Consider the following 20319-nt stretch of genomic DNA (forward strand, 5'->3'; position numbering starts at 1 on the left):
TGTTGACATTTAAACAACTTCATGCTTCTTTGATTATACTCAAACATGCAATGAAGAACCAAGAGGTGCATGAGAACATATGTTGTGCTTTTTGTCTTTAAACATTGTGTATTTGTATTCATTTAGCATATGCTTTTATCCAAAGCCAGGTGCAAATGGGAAAAGCATGCACAAACAAAAAAATCAGATGAGCAAACATTAGTTGACATAGTACCATAATAGTACACAGATTGAGGTGAGTAAAATTGCTAAAGAAAAGAGAAAAATGCCCCCATCTTTAAATGCACACATTGGATCAATTGGTCAAAGAGTGCAAAAAAAATGGCATGAAAACCTATGTTATTCTGAGCTTTCATGGCATTTATGACATGCTTATCCTTAAGTCCACAACACGAAGGATTAACTGTCATTAATTCAGGGGGATTCAAACATGTTCAGATGTAGCTCAGTGATTCAGGGCTTTAGTCGCTCTCGCTGCCCTAAATCAGGGCAACTGTGCAAATGTCAGCATCTCTGACCATACACTACTGCACTGATGAGTCATTAAACGGCCTATTCATAAATTAATTCAGAAAAATGACAAAATGTATCCTGATTGCCACAGAAAAAAGTTCTCAACATTGATAATAACCTTAATATTTCTTGAAATCGCTCATTTTGTGTTACATGAGAGTCATAGGTTTGGAACGACATGAAAGCAAATAAAAAGATGACAGAATTATCATTTCTGTGGCGGGATCCATTCCTTTAAATGGGAAGGTTGTTGTAGCATACATAGACAGTTCATAGGAAGACAAGATTGTGCTCTTTTGTATCCAGCAGACTTCAATAATGGATCTCAAGTCTGCGGTGACCCACATCAGTAGTTCCTGCTTTTTCCTCCTGCATTTCTCATCGTATTCATCTAATCCCGAGTGAATTAGATCTTGTAAGTCCGGTTCTTGGATCATGCTCTGAAAAGACCCATGTTTTTCTTGTTCTGAAACCATCACCTCCACTTCAGTAGAATCCTTCATGTCTTCAGACCATTTCCTTGGTCACCAGAGCATTGGATTTTGTATATTCAGTACATAGTTCAGTTTTGGAGCATGTCTCCGCAGCGTTCACCGGGCTAGTCGTCCAAATGGGGGCCGTCTGTGGTTTTCTGGGGCGGCAAGTAGGAGTTTGAGGTGGGTTTTATTCAGCCAACTCTGACAGGATGATGGTTACACAACCCTGCTGGCCACGGGTTGTGAGGAAAGAGGCTCTTTCAGACGGGGGGGGCGATTTGAAAATGAAACCATTGTTGTTATTCGTGGGACACCTCAGTTTGTAACAGCCATGATTAGATCCATATGTGACCACTGCAGTGAAGCTTAGTTTCAGCCCTGGGAACAAGGAAAATCCAGTGACACTCAGTCTGTTCTTACTGTATTTACTGTAAAAAAGATAGTTGGTCACTTTAAAAAAAGAAAAATCAAAAGCCAGCATGAAAACCACAGACAAAACATTATTAAAATGTGACTGCTTTTCTGAGGTGACAAATCGGAAACATGCGCAAGCCTTTGGTTAAACTTTCTCTTTCCCTTGAAACCACATTATATTGGTTGCATTAGTTCAGGATCTGGAAAAGATCAAGCACAAGCAGGCTATCATCTTTTAAGCTACTTGTTCCAAGGATTGACAGATTGATCTTTCAGGCGAAGCAGCCTGTCTTTCCATAACTCACAGCAGATTCGATAATGCTAGCCTGCTAAAGAGACCGGATTTATGATGGTTATTGCTGGTTTGGTGCTGTTAACCAACAAAAATTCTGGTCAACAAGCATGAACATTTTTTGGGTAAGAACTGGATTTTTCAGTGGTAATGCTGTTGATTACCAATAAAATAATGTTGATTTTTAAAATGATTTTGACAATTTGTAAACATGTTTGTGTTCATTAAATAAAATCAGTTCACAATTACATGAATAATTGAACAAGAATTGAATTGAACTGGTTAAAATGTAAATTTCTTGTACAAACACTGAGAAGGTAACAAATATGTTCGCATGAATATGCAAATGTAAACTACACCGGTAATCTAAATTGTCCTCAAAACACAACGGCTAATTTGTTTTGAATCAAGCAGTCTTTTGTCAGCACCCGGGGATAAAAGCATCAGGTCTATAGTTATTGAAGGAGTAGATTCAGAAGAGGTGTAGAAATGTATAGGAAGTCTCTCCGCTCTTTGCTGTATAATATGTATAATAGAATATAATATAAAATGACTTGCAGGCAAACACGGCTATCTCTTTCTCATTTAAATGCTAATGAACAGTAGGCTGGAGTCCTGAGAGTAGTGGTGGAGTCTGTGCATTTTTAATGTCTTATCTCAAAGGTAAAAGGTAGCAGCTCCTGTGCCGTGACTGACAGGTGAGTACATGATCAGTCATTACATACACACACACACACAGGTCAGATCAGTTTTGGTGTGCGTGTCTTTTTGTGAACATGCATGAATCAACTCTGTTTTAGAAAGGGTTGTGTGTGTGTGTTATTTTTTTTTTTTTTTTTTTAATAAAATATTTTTAATAAAAGACGGCCTATTATGCTTTCACATTTTCAATATTGTTTAGTGTGTAATGTTCCTAAATCGTCTGCAAATTTTTAAAGCACAAAGTCCACTCTAAAGGAAGTTATTCACTGTTTCTGAACTCCCTGAAACGCCTCTGGTAGACTTGCAGACTTTTTCCAGGGATTGTGCATGTCACAATATTCCTCATTTAAATAATTCATGCCCAATATGCAAACAAATGGGGTTATTATGGTAAGGGTCGTGACCTTTCTGAAACACGCTTGAAATGGTTAACCAATCACACCGGTGCAGTAGACCAATCAGCACACCTTTGATTTTTCGGAAGGAGGGGCTTCAAAGAGATGGAAACTAAGCATCGTTAGCCAACTATGCTCGCAATTTCCATATTATTTTGTGTTGGTAACAACAGAATTTGCAACCATAGTTGGCTTTGGGAAACACACTGACAGATTGGGTAGAGAAATGCTGCAAAAATGTAAAATATGTGACAATGTATTTTTTTGACAGGGCCTCTTTAAATATAAATGTTTTTTTTTTCATTAGTCATTAGCTGTGTTCGAAGTGACATAATGTATGGTAGGTCCTACATTTGGTTTTAAACTTCAGGATCATTAAAAAAAAATGTTCTATACGTGTGTAGTATGAATGAAGTCATGTGATCTAAACCGTCAGTTTTGCCTCTTCACTTCTATTTACAAATCCTCTCCCTTAGCCTCATGGGATAGTAAGGTGTGGATGCGCACTTCAGAATCTCGCCGTAAATAGGTCATACTGTTTAATAGTAGCTCATACTAAGCTCACATACTGTTTTTCACCTTATGTAGGCCTTATGTAGCCCCGCCCCTTTTCATCGCCGCGCTTGTTGTGTTGTCTTCCGGTTTGTATTTCCACAGCATGAAAGTAAGATCTTATGGATTTATGAATGAGCCGCTCATTTTGGTATCTTTCTGGTCTACTGATGTTTTTTATGTCATTTGCAAACATTACAATGCTCATGGTAACTTTAGTTAACTCTACAATAAGTTAATCCCCTTCAGCCAATTACTCTTTGACAGCGATGCCAAAGAAATACACAGAACTACCGCAAAAAAGTTCAAAAACAGTATTCTAAAGATGGCTGCGTGCTTGTTTCTCTGGTGTATAATATCTATAGTAGTATGGAAGAAGTTTGGATCTAGTGATTATCTTTGTCATAGGGTAAATACATTTCCAAATCTGTAGACTACTTTCCCTTGACCTCTATCTTTGAAGTCACTACAAAGGAATTATGCCATAACTTAAGCTATTTCCTCCAATTTTAAGTGATAAGTGTTTTTCCATTCTACTATAATGCACTCCCCAGAAGTTTTTTACTATTATCAAATATAATGTCGCAAGAGGCCATGTATCCCACTAATAATATTCCATACGGTCAAATCTGATTCTAACGCACTCCATTCAAATCCCAAGACATCTGCCTCGTTTTGAGTGTCATTTTGATTTGATCTAAATTACCCAGCATCTGGTTGTACAATCATGACGATAATCATAAATGAGATTATGAGGCATAAAAAAAGAACTGCAAAAATCTTTCAGATAATTAAAAGGTAGTGATAACAATACAGTATGTTAAGGTTACAGGCATGCAGCTATCAATTCCATGCATATACAGTAGATTTGGAATGGAAAAAGTGGCCAGTTTTGAATACTGAGCAGATATTTCGGGTTTGGGTTGATCACACTAAATTAAAACTTTAGAATAGACAACACATAAATCACACTTAATCCACTCATCCGGTGTGTACTGCCATGTCCTTTCTAACTTATGAAATAGATTGAAATATACCTGCACACATGAGCCTGTGCTTTGACTGACTGCTGATGCAGAGATAATGAGATGCTTTACTGAGCTATGAGTGGTAATTGGCTGGGCTTGGTGTGAGAAAATCAAGGCCAGTTCGTGTCTTTGTGTCACTGTCGTCCTGAATCACACCTGTTATCTGTCTGCTTGAGCTGACTGCAACCAGACTCTTATAGTTCACATACTCTCACTTACAGTACTCTGCTTAATCATTTCTGTTTAATTCTGGGATAATTCAAGGATGTTGTTGTGTGCTACATTTGGTCGTCATTGCTGAGGCTTTTAAAATCCAGTCATTTTAGCTATCGTTTCCTTTAGTGCACAAACACACGCTTGCATAGAATGACATGTTTCGCTAGGAGACAGGTGTTGAAAGGATGATATCTCTATACTGTATCTGTCTATCTTCATCTTCATCTGTGCTTCTTCCCTGGCCTCATCATCAGACAGAGAGAGAGAGAGAGAGAGAGAGAGAGAGAGAGAGAGAGAGAGAGAGCTTGCACACACATTCCAGTTTCAAAGAAAAGTATTGCAGAGATTTATCAGTTATCACAAAAAGAAAACTATGTGACTGATCTGAAATCCAGCCCATATATTACATTGTTTTAAATAAGAGTTTATATTTAATATCATAATAAGCTCTTTTTTCTTTTCTTTTCTTTTTTTTGGCTTTGTTTGTATTTTTTTCAGACTTGCCCCATTTGGATACTGGATCAACCAGAATAAGTGTTGTAAATAGCATATAGTTATAGAGACAAATGTTGCTTTTAATAAACTGTGCCACTCACACAGACACAAACACACTTTCTACTTAAGGATTTTCACACTTCACAAGTCATTTTCCCTGCCCCTTAAACACAACCCTCACAGAAAACTAGTTTCTGCATTTCTAAATTTACAACAAAAAAAAAACATAATTTAGTATGATTTATAACCTGTTTTCCTCATGGGGACAAAGAAATGTCCCCATAAACATCTGTGGCATTTCCATGCTAATCTTGACCATTCTATAGGGAATAAGGCATACCTGAACCACACACACTAAAACACTAAAACACTCAAACCATGAAAGAAAATAAATAAATGTAATTCACAAATCCGTCAGTGAGAACTCTTAATTAAAGGTTTGTGTATTGTGGTTTGGATGTAGGCCTATGTTTTGCAATTCAGACATTTATGTGATAAATAGCCCTTGTTGGCATGTGGTCAATGGTTGTTTTGCGCAAACTTGGTGCAACATCAGGTTGGGCTTTTTTTACACAAATACTGAGACACAAGCATGCAAGTCCATGTTAAACTATGACCCCATGGTTATGCTGTGCCTTTAAAACAAATTTACAACGGTAATAATTCTCCACTGCCATTTTTACATAAAAGTCTCAACAAATCTAGTTATCCTTATGTGTTCTTCTGCACTAACATGCCATTCTCAATATACTTCTGTCTCCTTAGGGCAGATTGCTTTGTGGAATTTATTCTAAAATAACGGATAACATTAACATGGCAGCATACTGCATCCACCAGTTGACATTGCTCTTTGACCTGGATGTTTTTTGACGTTCCAACAACCCTGAAAATCATTTATTTAGGCTAACTGTTGTACAAAAGTGCAATTTAACTTTCTCTGTAGCACTTATATTTTAAAATACTTATCTGGAACAGAGTTTTATTTCATTTGTTTTAGTTTTCAGCTTTGTGAATGGCTGATGGCTCCTCAGTTTGTGTGGCCTGATGGGATAGAAAAGTATCCACTGGTTGCACACTTCAGGATCATAGGCTTCTGTTTCATGAATTGCATGCCTATACAGTACAGGTATATAGGGCCCATATGCCCCATGCTAAAGGTGAAACGATCTTCTTTTGTAATTTAGTTTGTTTCTCCATCAGGATTCTGTAAAAAATATTTTTTTGATCACACAATAGCAGGAAAGGTGCGTTTTCCATAAGAGGTGCGTTGTATCAAAGTTTAATACATATATTAGTAGCCTAATTCTGTATATCGCTTCTTTTCTTTTCAGAACAATGCAATGAAATTGTTGTCTTTTATCTCCAAACAACCGCTACTGTTTTGAACGCATGTAGCGCGTGGGCGTCGCCCAGGGTGATATGGGGAGCGCGAGGCGAGCGCACGCGAGAGTGGTTCTTATGTTTACAAGTAATTTAGTGAAGATAAGCGTAGCACCCCCATTACAAACATATCTCATGATTTTGTTTTGGTTTCGTCGAATGTATTTGCATTGCCTAATTGCGTCCAAAACATAAATGGGTGTTACTTTTAAGGTAAGTCTCCGCCCAGGGGGAGTAGCACCGCTCCATCCACCTGCCAGACTACTTCAGCAGCAGACAGTCAGTGGACCTGAAGCGCGCGTTGCTGCTGCTACTGCTGGTGGTGCGTGGACAAATTAAATACACGACACGGGTTTAAAAACTCCGGTCGAGAGGGGATACATGCACTTCATTTGAACTGACACGGGGTCAGTATCATAAATTAGTTTAAAGGAGCAACTTCTTTGTGGACACGTGTATGCAGTTACTTTGGACTGGACGCATTGTTTTTTTTTTTGTTTCTGTACGTTTTCTTTGCGCTGGATTTTAAATGGTTTGTACAGTTGGACACACAGGGTCGTTTCCGACGGACGTTTTGTAGGTGAGTTCTGCGTTAATTTCAGTTTATTTTAAAATAAACATGTATTTTATGCTTCACGTCACATATCATAAGTACTTGTTTGTACAGAAGATCAGCAGCGCAGTTGTTATCCAAATATAGGCTACATTATTTTTAAGAGGATCAGTCCATTACGCGCTGAAATCTGATGAAAAAATATTTTGAAAGGTTTATTGAGACATGTTTTTCTAAAAATGGAAATGACAATGCTATTGATCGTTTGAAGTTCATTTGCAAGTCATATGCTGATGGATCTATTTGATTTGTTTGGAAGGAATGAATGAAAAAAAGCTATAGTTTTAGCCGCTGTAAGACCAATACTTCACTGATTATTTATTTAAAGTAATTAAAAATATGTATTAATTATTCTTATTCTCTTACTGCTTTTTAACAGTTTTCATTATACCCTTGCTACAACAATAAATCCATAAGTGCATTATGAATATTTAATAAGCCAATTATTAGAAAGTGAAAGGTTTCCATAGAGAATCTGAAATAATATCTTACCATTTATCATTAGACTTAATGTTAAGGAGCCAAAAACCAATTGAGTAGAAACCTGGGAATAAAAATCACTCAAACTTATCTCTATTACAAATTTCCATTTGCAACCATTGAATACGAAGAGATGTAAAATTGAAATCATGAGTATATGAGTAACTCTTTCAGCTCATTTATATCCCGTCTAATGTCGATCCTCATCCCCTCTCATGCAGGACCGACTAAATCTCTTGTGGGTCTTTGGATAAAGTGATCATGCAGGGAGTCGGGACTTTGGTGCTGGGGACCCTTCTGGTCTCTGTGTTCTCAGCTGTCTCGGTCCACAGCAGCCCTTTGTCTTCCCTGCCACCCGCCTCTGTTCCACGAGTCTTCCTGTCCTTCAAAGGTAAGATGCATTTCTGTTGTCTTTGCTCTGACTGTCTCACGCTGTTGCTGTGTGGATGCCTACAGCCCCTGCTGGAGATGGCATCCACTGCTTTCATGTTCAAATTAATATAGAAATAAATAAATAAACAAACAACTGCAATAGATATGATATAGATTGCATGGGAAATATGCGTTATTATTTTTGTCCTCAGTGTTTCCAGGAAACCCGAATCTCATAATGTTAACTTTCAGTGCATTTTTAATGCGCTTCTATTCTATTGTCGTAGGTTTTTTAATTGCGCTTTGTGGGAATCTCTTCAGTTTTGTGCTGAGCAAGCTACTTCCCTTCTTAGGTTACATGTCTGTTTCACCTTTCTAATTCAAGGAGTTTTCACAGTCTGCTGCCTGAACTAATTTTACTTTCTGTTGCCCGTTATTGCTTTTCTTTAATTGCTTTTTCGAACACTCTTTGGGATTGAGCATGTCTACCAGAAAGGACCTAAATTCAGAATTTGCACAACTGTGAGTTAACCCTTGCTGGTGGAATTGGATTTCATGTTGCGTTTGTGCACAGCTCTTGGTTGGCTAAGCAATGCAATTAGGTTTTAGTTCTTAAACAGTATTTCCCATGGGATTCTCTGAACTGATTTATTTATTTTTTTTCTAAATATCCATTTTCTTGGTAGAAGCCCATTTTCCAGGACTACACATCAATGATTTCTTATAATAGTTCAGTTTTATTGTAATTGTATGCTCTGGAAACGCATTTGAAAGCTATTGTTTGCTTTTAAGCTTAAACTATATGTTTACAGTCTTTCCTCCAAAATGGAGTATATGACATTGGTGTGGTTGGTTTCCCAGGACCTTTATGCCTAATCCTAGTTTACTTCTGTCAGTCAACATTGACACTGACCACTCTTGACTGCCAAAATATACACTGGAGACATACTACATGCATGCACAGGATAGGATATTCCAACTTAAAATACGGAAAAAAAATAAGATCAATGAGTGTTCTGGAGATTATCAAAACACAGTGGAACTAAAGATGAAATTAAAGATCTGCTTTATGCAAGACGTAGTGGAGGACCTTTGGATGGATTATAGTTTTTAGCTCTGGCTACTTCTACTCCCCTGTCCAAAAGCTTTGACCAAACACTTGGATCATGTTCCTCCCCTGAACGTCTTGTGAAGACGGCTACATTTGTTTAGGACTTATACTCGCTAAACAGTCTGTTCTCTCCCACAAACAGCTTCAAGCTTAGTGGGATCTTGTTTGGGTTTTGTACTTGGGATGTGTCATTAGAAAATCATTATGATGGCTAACCAAAATCCAGGCTTTCGTAATTGCCTGTCTCTGTGCCTGCACTCTTTGAGACACACAAAACATGTTGTTTTATATCCCTCTCAGTTGCTTAAATGTGGCTATGAGGTCATCATCTGTTCGTTGTTATAAGAGGGTTCTGCGCCATTCATGATTGCAATGAAAATGGCTTTTAAATTCCATTACATTCTTGAAACAAACTAAACAAGTTGCAACTGAGTTTGGAATGTAATGAAGTAGAAATAAAATGGATTAAAATTCAAGGAAATGAATATAAGTAATTTTATCTAGAAAAGCAAAGTTTTTAAAGACAAATTTGAATGTTGGCTTTGAAAATGGTTTGTTTGAATGTTAAGCAAAAGCCTTAAATTTTGAAGGGTTTTATGTTGCATTCTACAATAGTTAGATTGATATATATTGAATGATTGGTTGATTTTTCTGTCTTGTTTACAATTGAGTTTAAATATGAACTCATGAATTAAAAGAAAAGACATTCTTCAGTTGTGAATCGTGCACAACCCTGTGTTGTAATATGTTGAATGAACACTACAGTGTTTGATATACAGTAGTATTGGTAGAGAATATTTCATTTCAAGCACAGAGCATGATGATTCAATTTAGCTAGAAGTCCGGTTTAAGGAAACCTGCTTAAAGAAAGAAATTAATACCTTTTATGCAATCCTCCCTTGGGGGATTCAGGTATAATTCACAAGTCCGTTCCTCATACATAAACGCAAGCTTGAGCACACACATGAATGCACCCACGCACACACATTTACTGCGGTTCAACGAGATCCCCTTCTTTCTTATTCTTATTCTCCAGTATGAGCATGTAGGGAGGGAGGGCAGGGAACTCTGCCAGACAGAGTCAGTTTTCGGCTCTGAGGGAGGACTTGGCTGCTGTTAGCAATGTCGGTGAGTTCAGAGAGCAGATACTGGTGTCTTCTTGTGTCCTTACGCATTACAGACAGTCCAGACCACAGAAACGTCCCTGGAAGCCCAATCATCTGTGAAGTTCGAGGTCTCAGGCTCTGCAGACATGACTTATTACAAGTTCAGACTCTCTCCAATGGCTCTTCTCATCTTTTCCCTGTTTTATGGGAGTAACTATGATATATTACGTTTGCCCTTCTCTTTCACATGCACACACTTCTTTTTAAATCCCCTCTTTCCCATGTATCTCTGCAAGCTTGGGATTTACATGCTAAAAGGTATCCCAGAGGACTTACGAAGAGTCACATGACAGCCTAAGTTAATTTCTTTGCATATGCACCCTCGCATAACTCCTAGTTTTTGGACATGACAGTGGATTTATGGGCATGTTTATGCATCTTATATCACTGTACAGTGGTTAGGAGAGCCCAGGGATGATTCAAGAAGGAATGCTGTGTGTGAATTGGTATTTTGTAAGTGTGTATGTGTGTTTGGAAATGGTGCCACGGGTGTTGTTTGTGCACATTGTTTTAATTTAAATTCCATTAGTAAATTCTCTGAGGGGCAGAGTGCTTATTGCTCAATTTAGACAAATGTTCTCAGACAGAAAACATTTTAAAGTAAGTATCTCAAGGTGCATCAACTACAATGTGGGGCTGATGGCAGTGCATAAATTATCACAATTATACAAGGCATTTCATTTTCCTTTGCTGTTCAAGTTAACACCTGGGTAGCATTCTTTAAAAACACTAAAACAGTCCATCTGCTGTAGATGATAGTCTGTGTGGTTTTCTAATGGGAGACTGGAAAAGCTCCTTGTTTGAGAGCTTTAGGAGTTCTCATTTAATGCAAAGTGCTAATAAACCCCATCCACCGCACATGGATCCATGACCCAGAAATGTGCTTTTTTTATGATGTGGATGTAATTTCACACTTCAGGGCTTCTGGTCTAGTAAGAAAACAATAGAATAAAAAAATAAGATTGTTTATATAGCGGAATCTGCACAAACTGTTGAGTTTCGTCCGTGTTAGAGACTCATCAGAGAGGTCAATCGGTGTTGTTTAGATTTTAGATTTTTGAAAATGACCAATTAAAGTTTTATTTGTATTTGTAAATATTAAAGCCATGCATGTTTGGATGAGTCTACTGTATGTGTGTGAGTTTCAGCTATGTAACTGCATGTACCGGCAGAATAACATCAAAGATATATTTATCTCTGACATACCTTGCTTAGTTGCTTTATGTTTTGAAGTGTCATAAAATATCATGGTTTTATCATGGAGTTGGTGAAGAACTAGTAAATCAAACATCTGCATTTATTCTTATACTATATTTGCCGTTAGACTTACCAGTTCTTGCAAATACCCAAAAAGTTATATGTTCAAGCTCCTGCACCTGCTTCCAGCAGCTTGTTGAGCATGTTGAAAATTATCTAGAGGTTTAAATATATACTTTGACCTGGGAACAATATATGCGTGTGTGCGTTTGTCTGTTCTGGAGGCTTTTTTTATCTTCAAACAAGCCCTAATAACAGCCTATTTGAGGGTGCCAGAGGCTGAGGTTGTGACCCCCAAAAAACAGAAGCAGGTCATTGTCAGGGTGATCCGTCCTCGATGTGTGGGAAAAGTGAGCAAATTCTTGCTATAAATGCTTGTAAAGCTAATCTGCAGCTCTATTTAAAAGCATTTAACTCTGTTCTTGCTGTTCATTTCATTATATCGCTGAAACACCTGGATGCATAATTGGCCATGCCTGAAAAAACTGGGGGAGAAAAATACTATACAAATATATCCAAACACCCAATTAGACCATTAATGCAGTGAGGACATTATCTCAAAAATGGATACTGGAAACATTGTCCGTTACAGCTTCCAAGATTATTTTGCATTTTTGGAATGTGTTTCAATTAACATCTCATCACATTTTTGAATTCACTGGCTTTCTCTTCTCTAGTTTAGAACATATTGTATTGTGTGGCTGATGGTGATGTTTAGTGGCTTATCTTTAAATGTTCTCAATTCCCTTTTAACAACTCTCATTTAGTATTTTTTTATGTAAATGAGTATGGCCGTAAGTGTTGCCAAAATATATTCAAGAAAAAAAAGGGTAATGAAGACAATCAGAGAAAAGGACAAGGAATGATCTGTCTTCAATTGCAGCATATAGGGAACAAGAAAGAAAAGTAAAAATTGGGGTGCACAGATTTTTTTTTTTCATGCAATAGCTGATTCGATAATTAATTATTTCGATAAATAATTCCTCCACGGAATAAAGGAATAGATAAGATAATTATTTTTTTTTTATCTCAAGATTCTGACTTTTTTTTCTTTATCTCAGAATAAAAGTCAAAATTGTGAGATAAAAGTTGCAATATTTTTTTTATTTTCAAATATATTGGATAAACCTATTTAATTAAATTCAATTTGAAATTTATTTGTATAGCGCTTTTCACAATACATATTGTTTCAAAGCAGCTTTACAAAAGTCCATTTCAGAAATGTACATGGAAAAATACATTTAGTTAATCATGTAATAATTTAGGGCATAACATAACTTAAATCTGACTAAATAAAAAAAAATTGAAATGTCTTTTTAAATGCAGGATTTTAAATGTAAAAACACAGAAATTGAATTTGGGCAACACAACATGTATAATGTACAATATGAAAACTGAATATTCATTTTGGGATTTATTTAATATTAGCCTACTTTGAAAAGATCATTTATTTGTATTTTGGTCGATCAGATCACAAGTGGACAACGCTTAATACAGTTGTTAACTGGGTCCAAATCTTTTTGAACTTGTCAACTTTTGACCACTTCTAGGTAGTCAAAAACGCATTTGACCGGATTGCTTTCGTTGTGTAAATGCTCATGTTGTCATGTGACCGAATGCTTTAACATTATGGGAAGCACAGTTGCCAGATGGGGTTTAAACTTTGTTGGCTGGAGACCCAAGTTTGGTTTGAAGACGAAAAACATACCAAGCACAATGTTCTCACAATTCCTGATTTCCAACCTACACTCACTGCATTCGGCTCGGTCTTAAAGCTATCAGAGCAGAAACGAAAGCTGATGTTTTTCCATCCTCTCCGATCGTGTTACTGTTCACATGTGAATTGCGTGAGCTTATATTTTGTCCATTAGATTGAAAGATCTGGGGGAAAAAAAAAACATACATTTATCTGCCCATAGACCCTCTCCTCAAAGAAATCAGGATGACTGAAGTGGTTGAAAGTGGACAAAAGAGACACCTGGTATTCATTTATTTTACATTCAATACTTTCCTCTCATGATATGATTAGGTTTATCCATCATGTTGTCTTTACCTGGGTTCTAACTAGGTCGATTGCGACACTAGAGACTTCAGTAAGTGCTTCCCTCTGACAATGCACACCGATACAGAGAGAATGAGAAAGCATATATATGTGTGCGTGTGTGAGAAAGAGAGCCCTGGAGCAATCACTGTCTCTCTGAAAGATGAACCTCCTTCAACCTGCCAAGATATGCCTAGGAGAACTGTTCAGACAGAAGGTGAGACACTGTCTCTCTCAAACCCGCACTAGAGAGACCCTAACTAACAGCTGCATTGAGACTGTAGTGCCATTCAGTTACTATCATTACTTCTGCATCCCAGCTCACCTGTGGCGTTGATGGGAAAGTATTTGGAAAGGATTGTGTGAGCTGTGTTCATCCATCTGTACTTTTGGCGTGACTTTCTCATCTGTGTTTTGTATCAGTTTTCTCCCGATCAACCTAAAAAATGTGTTTGTCTTCAGGTAACACTGAGCTTTTCCATTTTTAGCTGAAACGTGCAGGCTCAGTCAAGCTCTCACTTTATAAGCGAAACCGCAGCGATGGATCAGAACGGTATTAAAAACCAAAAGTGATGGGATTCATCAAAAATGCATTATTCTGAGCTGTTCCCATGAGGCACTCTCTAATGGAGCTCTTGGCAGAGTAATAAACTTAACCTCTTGACCCTACATTGAGTTTCAGTTTCATAGGAATCACTTACTGTAGAAAAGGGTGCATGGGACTCAGACAGGCGTGGGTTTAGAAAGGGAGGCCCGTTCTTTGTTCTCTGTTCTTTGTTGTTTTTGTTATTGCCGGGGGTGTGCTGCATTAACTGAATTATGGTGTCTAAGTCTTTTTTTTTTCTTCTGAATATCCTGATTGTGCTACATTTTGGTGTCTTATTTTAGACCAAACACGTTTGTTTGTGATGCCAGGGCGCAGCAGACGCTGTCTCTGTGTGGTTTTTGTCAAGGTGGCGGTGCATCTCAGCATCTTGTGCTGCGGTGCTGGATCTAAACTGTCACAGTGAGAGGAGAGTGGAGGTGACAGCAGCAGGGCTAAATATAGAGACCCTGCACTCCTACACCCCCTCTCCTCTCTTACTTTCTCTTCTCTGTCTGTCACTGACAAAAATACTACAAAGTGCCTTGTTACTATCATGGATTTTTGTACCTTGATATTATTTCAAGTACCTTGGTAATCATTCAGAACCATGTTATATATCAAAGTACCACTTATGTATCTGTCACACTAACTTTAGTACATCTGTATGTCTTTTGGACATGTACTAAACGAATACTGTGGATATTTGGACATGGTATCATCATACAATTCTTTGAAGTACCGTTGAGTCCCATGTAATATAACAGAACACGAACAGTGTTAATTTAACATTATTTATGCCCTGTAAAAGCATTTGTTAATAAAATAAAATATTTATTTCTATATTTTCATTTTAGTGTTAGTAATTATCATTTTATCATTTGTTTTTTCTAAAATACGTATATTCAGTTAGTTGGCAAGGCCATGCAAGTTTGGTATAAACAGTATATAAGATGTATGTGTGTTTAGGAAGAGTTCAGATGCAAAAGTACCATCTGAAATATTCTTCTAGAATGGTCTTTTTTTTATCACGCTTGTATATTTAAGTTCAGTAATTTTACTTAAATGACAGTTAATAGGTAATTTTCATTGTCATTTAAATTAATTTAAAATTACTGAACTTAAATATTATAAAAAAATATCATTCTAAAAGAAAATTTCAGATGGAAATTAGAGGCTTTAGCATCTGAATGCACTCTTCGTAGATTTATAGATTTATATATTCGTTTTTGTTTATTTTGGTTCAGCTATATTTCAATTACTGATTTTTTTTTAAATAGTTTTATAAATATTTTAGTTGACAAGAACAACACAGTACAACCATTCAATACCGCTCTGATTTTATTCAATTATATATCACCAAGAAATTATATTTAATATATTAAAAATATTTAATTTATTGTCAAGCCATACAGTGTATTGTAAGTACCATGGAATGTGAGATCTACCATGGTACTGCCATTTTAAATCTATCTGTCCATCCTTTTAGTTATTTTTTCAACCTTCTTGTATTTTGTGCTGTTCTCCATCAATTCCCATTTCTCCATTTCATCATCTCTTGGTCTCTCTTCCTTTAGCTTCTTTTTTTCTGTGCTGTATTTTCATTCTCTTCACTCCCAGGGGAAGTGTCTAACATGTCACCCCCTGAAGGAGTGTAGAAACGCTCCCATGAGACGAGAAAGAGTCCAGACATTCATTTTGAGTGAGGTCTGGGTCACGGCTCCTCAGATGAGTCACTCATTGGGTTAGTTGTGGGTGTGTACTGTATGTGGCATGAAGAATTTCTCATTTTGAGAAAACCATCCTCTATGCGAGGAGACTCTGGGTAATACTTCTCATTTTTAAAATATGTCACGTTGTGTTGGATCTCAGGACCAGTCGTGAGAGAAAGATGGCTGCTGATGGCTGCAAATGTTTAGCATTTTTGTTGTTTAACGACAAATCGGTTGTACAGTTTAAGTACCAAATGATCTTGAGTATTTCAATGATCATCTTAATCTCCATGTTAAGGCCTATCAGAGCGCTGCTCGTATGTGTTTGTGCTTTACACGTGATTCCTTTTGTGATGCACTTTAGAACCAGCTGCTGGTTGCTTTCCAAAAAAAAAAAAAATTATTATTGTAGACAGCAATGAGATTATATGAAAGTGACTTTTACTTGGAAGTTTCTAGAAACAGACGTAATCTCACATCATGTAGGGTTTCAGAAGTTAGTTTTCATTGCTATAATATTACCGTCTGCAGTCAAAAGAGAATATTACTCGTTATCAAATGTCTTGACTAAGTTATCTGAATTATGCTTTTCCACATATTTTAGAGCTTGACTGTTACTGCATTTTCAATAATTCCTTAATTTGTGTCTATTTTAATTTGTCTTATGAAATGGAAGTTTTATATATATTTGTTTATATTGTGACATTTATCCAATGACTTCTTGATCAAGAAAAATGTAGAGTTGGACTTAGGCAAGGCAAGGCAAGTTGGCAATATTCCATTAAAAAAATAAGGATTGTCCGTTTGATTTCAAGGTGACTTTTAGGAATTTTGGTAAAAACATATGAGATGTAGTTGATTATGTAAAGGGAACATCAACAACAATACATTTTTCATCTCAGCTTTCTACAAAAATGTGGCTGCAAAATACAGTGTTTTCTGCTTCTGTCTGTAAAAGACATTCCTTCTCTGGAGGCACTTATTTTACATCACTATTCACAGCCATATTCACATCACTCACACACTCATGCTTGTCTTGTAACACTCATCTTCAGCCTGTGTTTTATCATAACCTTTCTCATGGCTAATCGGCATTCACATTCACTCGTTTCTGACACTATCACTCCCCTCATGTTCTATTTTCTATCTGTCTGCAGCTCCTCATCTCTAATACACTCTTTCCTTTCAAAGGCATTTGAAAGCGTCAGGAGATGGCTGCCTTGTTATAAAACCACCTCAAAACCAAAGGTTATTTGGTCTGGATAAATGGTTGCACTGTCAGCCAGTTTGATGTGTTTCCTTCTGGAGTGTAACACAGGGGTTTCTGTAACCTAATGCGAAAACTCATGCAGAGTATCAAAACATTTTTCTATTACTGTTGGAGAGCAGCGTTGGGGGAAAAGAGGCAAATCTTCTCACTTGACACTTTGAGAAACAGGCAGGGTTGGTGTTCTGCACTTAAACAAGACAAAGATGCTCTGTTTGTAAGTTTCTGTGTGTGTGTGATAGTGTCTCTTATAGCCCTTCTTTAAATTTGTGTTTTGTGAGGACAGATGGAAATGTGTCAGACCTGACTTTGCTTCTTTAAAATGTCCCATCACTCTTTAGACTGAAAATAGGAAAGATCAACTGTGCTGTAACTATTTATAATTGATATATGATGCAAAAATATTGGTTACAACATAATGTGATTTAATAAAAAGTTTAAAACCAGTTTACATTTAAATTTTTTGGTCGTAAGATTTTTTTTTAAAGCTTTGAAAGAAGTCTCACCATGGCTGCATTTATTTAGTCAAATCTGAAGGAAAAACAGTTGCCAAATGCACGCTAAACTCGGCACATGCACAGATGGAGTTCACTGCGTTCATTCGCTGTGAACTGAGACGCGGAGCTGATCACGTGAGTGAAGTGCGCACTTATCTTTGCGCAGCGCAAACAGGCAGTCTTTTGCGATTTGATAAAGACACAAAGCCTTATCGAGCTTTTGATTTTAGTTTGTTTGACAGCAATGGTGCAAAACACGACATTAAAGACATTAATTTTATGTTATTATGAGAAGTTTAAATATATTTTCCTGCCACCACTAGTTAATGAATGGAAAACACTGAAATGTATTTATGGCGGTCAATGTTAATATTGTGGCGGGCCGCCACAAATAAATGGGAAACACTGAACAGAAAGTTTAAAAGATAAATTAAATTAAAATAGTTAATAGTTAGTCTTTATTGTCAAGGACACATCAACAGGCCAATTTATTTTGAGTGGATAATATTATTGAATATAATATTGAGTAGCTGTTGCAGCCCTAAACTAAACTTTAGTTGTGGTGAGAGCGGGTCTCTGGCTTTTCCCAGACCCTAATTGCTCAGAGAGTATGTTGTCTCATCCTATTGTGGTCTTTTGCCGAAAATGAAGAAAGAGTAAGACTGTGTGGTCCTCTGTGAGTTGATTCAGTAAGACACACCATCATTCAGCTCTGTTTATAATGAGAGGTTACAATAGGTTTTGTCAGCAGGCAGCTTTGCTGAACCCCAGACCGGGACCCCCATGACACCTTCTGTGCAGTTAGGACAGCTGTTTAACAATGTGAGAAATGTAGACATTGGAGACGCATGCAAAGACAAGTGTGGTCAATGAAATCTTATAGGAATAGTTCACCCCCCAAAAAATTTAAAAATTTAAAATTTTGGGGTCTGTAATTTTTTTTTTAATGTTTTTGAAAATCTTTTATGCTTAATAAGGCTAAATTTATTTGATCAAAATGCAGTATAGAATAATAATACTTTGAAATAGTATTACTATTTAAAATGTCTTCTATTTCAGCCTGATCTCATGAAATGGCGTATGTATGACATACGTATTTTAATTCCTATTTCCATTTTTGCCGTGCTATCAACACGCATAATCGCTTTTCAGTGTGTTTATGAACGCCGTTGACTTAACGTTACATTACTGTATATATAAATATATGACCTAACCCCATTCAACCCGAAAGAAGTCATATCGTTTCAATAATCTGTCCAGTTAAGCTAAAAAAAACTACATAGAATCCCTTTAATCCTTCAAATCTTCATTAACCGACAGCATCTGGGTGAAGCATTTGAGTTGTGCGTTGAACAAAAAACTGATGCAAGCAGATTTGGTGGACAACAGTGACCTGATCTAAAACCTTCAGATGACACACAGCTGTAGTCTAGAAATCTAGACGCACCCTAGTGGCAGCAAAAATTATTTTCGCAGCCTAGCAACTCTCCATTGACCTTTTAGCTGGAAAAACCAAACTTTGGTCAGGCCAATCACATCGTGTATATAGTCGGCGGGCGGGCTTAACATAATGACAACAGATTTGCGACGGTTCACTGCTACTTGAAAACAAAGAATGGCTGCTGCTGGCGAACAGCTGTCTTTCGATTCGGCTTTGACCGCTACTCTGGTTGATTTGAACTTAAGCTTTTCTTTGAAACCAGAACAAAGAACGGCACTTTAAAAAAAAAAAAAAAAAAACATGTTCAGAGTTTTGCTGACTGGATACGGTAAAAGTTTAATATATCAACTTGCTCCGCTGGTGGGAAAACGCATGGGACTCAGCCGTCACCTTCTTCGTGGCTCTGATTGGTTGTAGCGCTATCCATTTGGGTGCAGAGAGAATTTGAAAGACAACCGTTTATCCCGCCCCTCGGATTGAGCCCTGTCAATGATGAGTTCCCAGACCTAACATCTTGATGTAGGTCTGGCATGCCAGGCTGACACAGCTCATGTCTCTATAAGTTACCGAAAACACGCATGAAAACTCGCGACACACATTGTAGAAAAGTGTTTGTGCAAGGCAGAGCGGCTCTTTCGCACTGCATGACATGACAGACAACTAGTTGTCCAGTGCGGTTGCATTCACACAGCCCGGGTTTTTCCAGAATGGGGCTGTCCTGAACATTTCTGGGTGTGAGTTCGGTTATGAAGTGTGGTTGTCACTCCTTTAAACAACTGAGCTGTGTGTGACTGTAACCTTCTTAATGACTCAAATACAGGACTCACAACCATATTCCGCTGCTGTGTGAACGTGGCCACAGATTCACAATGACATGAGGGTGAATAAAGGATTTTTTTCATTTTTGGGTCAACTGTCCATTTAAGGTCAGATTGTTCCTCAGTGGGCACAAAGAGGAAAGCAGAAAGATGGATTTAATAATAACTTCCCCCCACAAAAAAGTGTGTGTGCTTATTACAATTTATGCGTGTGTGTCTGTGTGCACTGCATTTCTATCAGCAAAGACAATGCCTTTCCCTTGTGTGTCTACTGGTTTGGTTGCCATGGCAGCATTTATTTTGTTACCTGTCACTGCGTTATGGCACCTGTTATTTGATAGCTATGTTTTTGTCAAGTTCTTGGAAATTGCTAAATTCACCTTTTGATCTCACCGAATAGGGGAGGTCTTATTTTTAAGTATTGCCATGGGAGCGACAACAGATATAAGCGTTCATTCTTGGCAGACAACGGTGAGAAGATGAGTTGTTACATTCCCC

General features: G+C 37.3%; 1 protein-coding gene across 1 annotated transcript in view; it reads left to right on the forward strand.

The window, feature by feature from the left end:
- The first annotated feature begins 6573 nt into the window (after positions 1-6573).
- sema3fa (sema domain, immunoglobulin domain (Ig), short basic domain, secreted, (semaphorin) 3Fa) overlaps positions 6574-20319 on the forward strand; it is a 44191-nt gene continuing 30445 nt past the window's right edge. The window contains exons 1-2 of the mRNA XM_039689454.2: positions 6574-7043; positions 7778-7947. Of these exons, the coding sequence (XP_039545388.1) occupies positions 7818-7947 (130 nt within the window). The 5' untranslated portion in view covers positions 6574-7043; positions 7778-7817. The remainder of the gene's footprint in view (positions 7044-7777; positions 7948-20319) is intronic.

Source organism: Pimephales promelas, chromosome 8 (genome assembly GCF_988280905.1).
Source record: "Pimephales promelas chromosome 8, fPimPro1.hap1.1, whole genome shotgun sequence".
Lineage (NCBI taxonomy): Eukaryota > Metazoa > Chordata > Actinopteri > Cypriniformes > Leuciscidae > Pimephales > Pimephales promelas.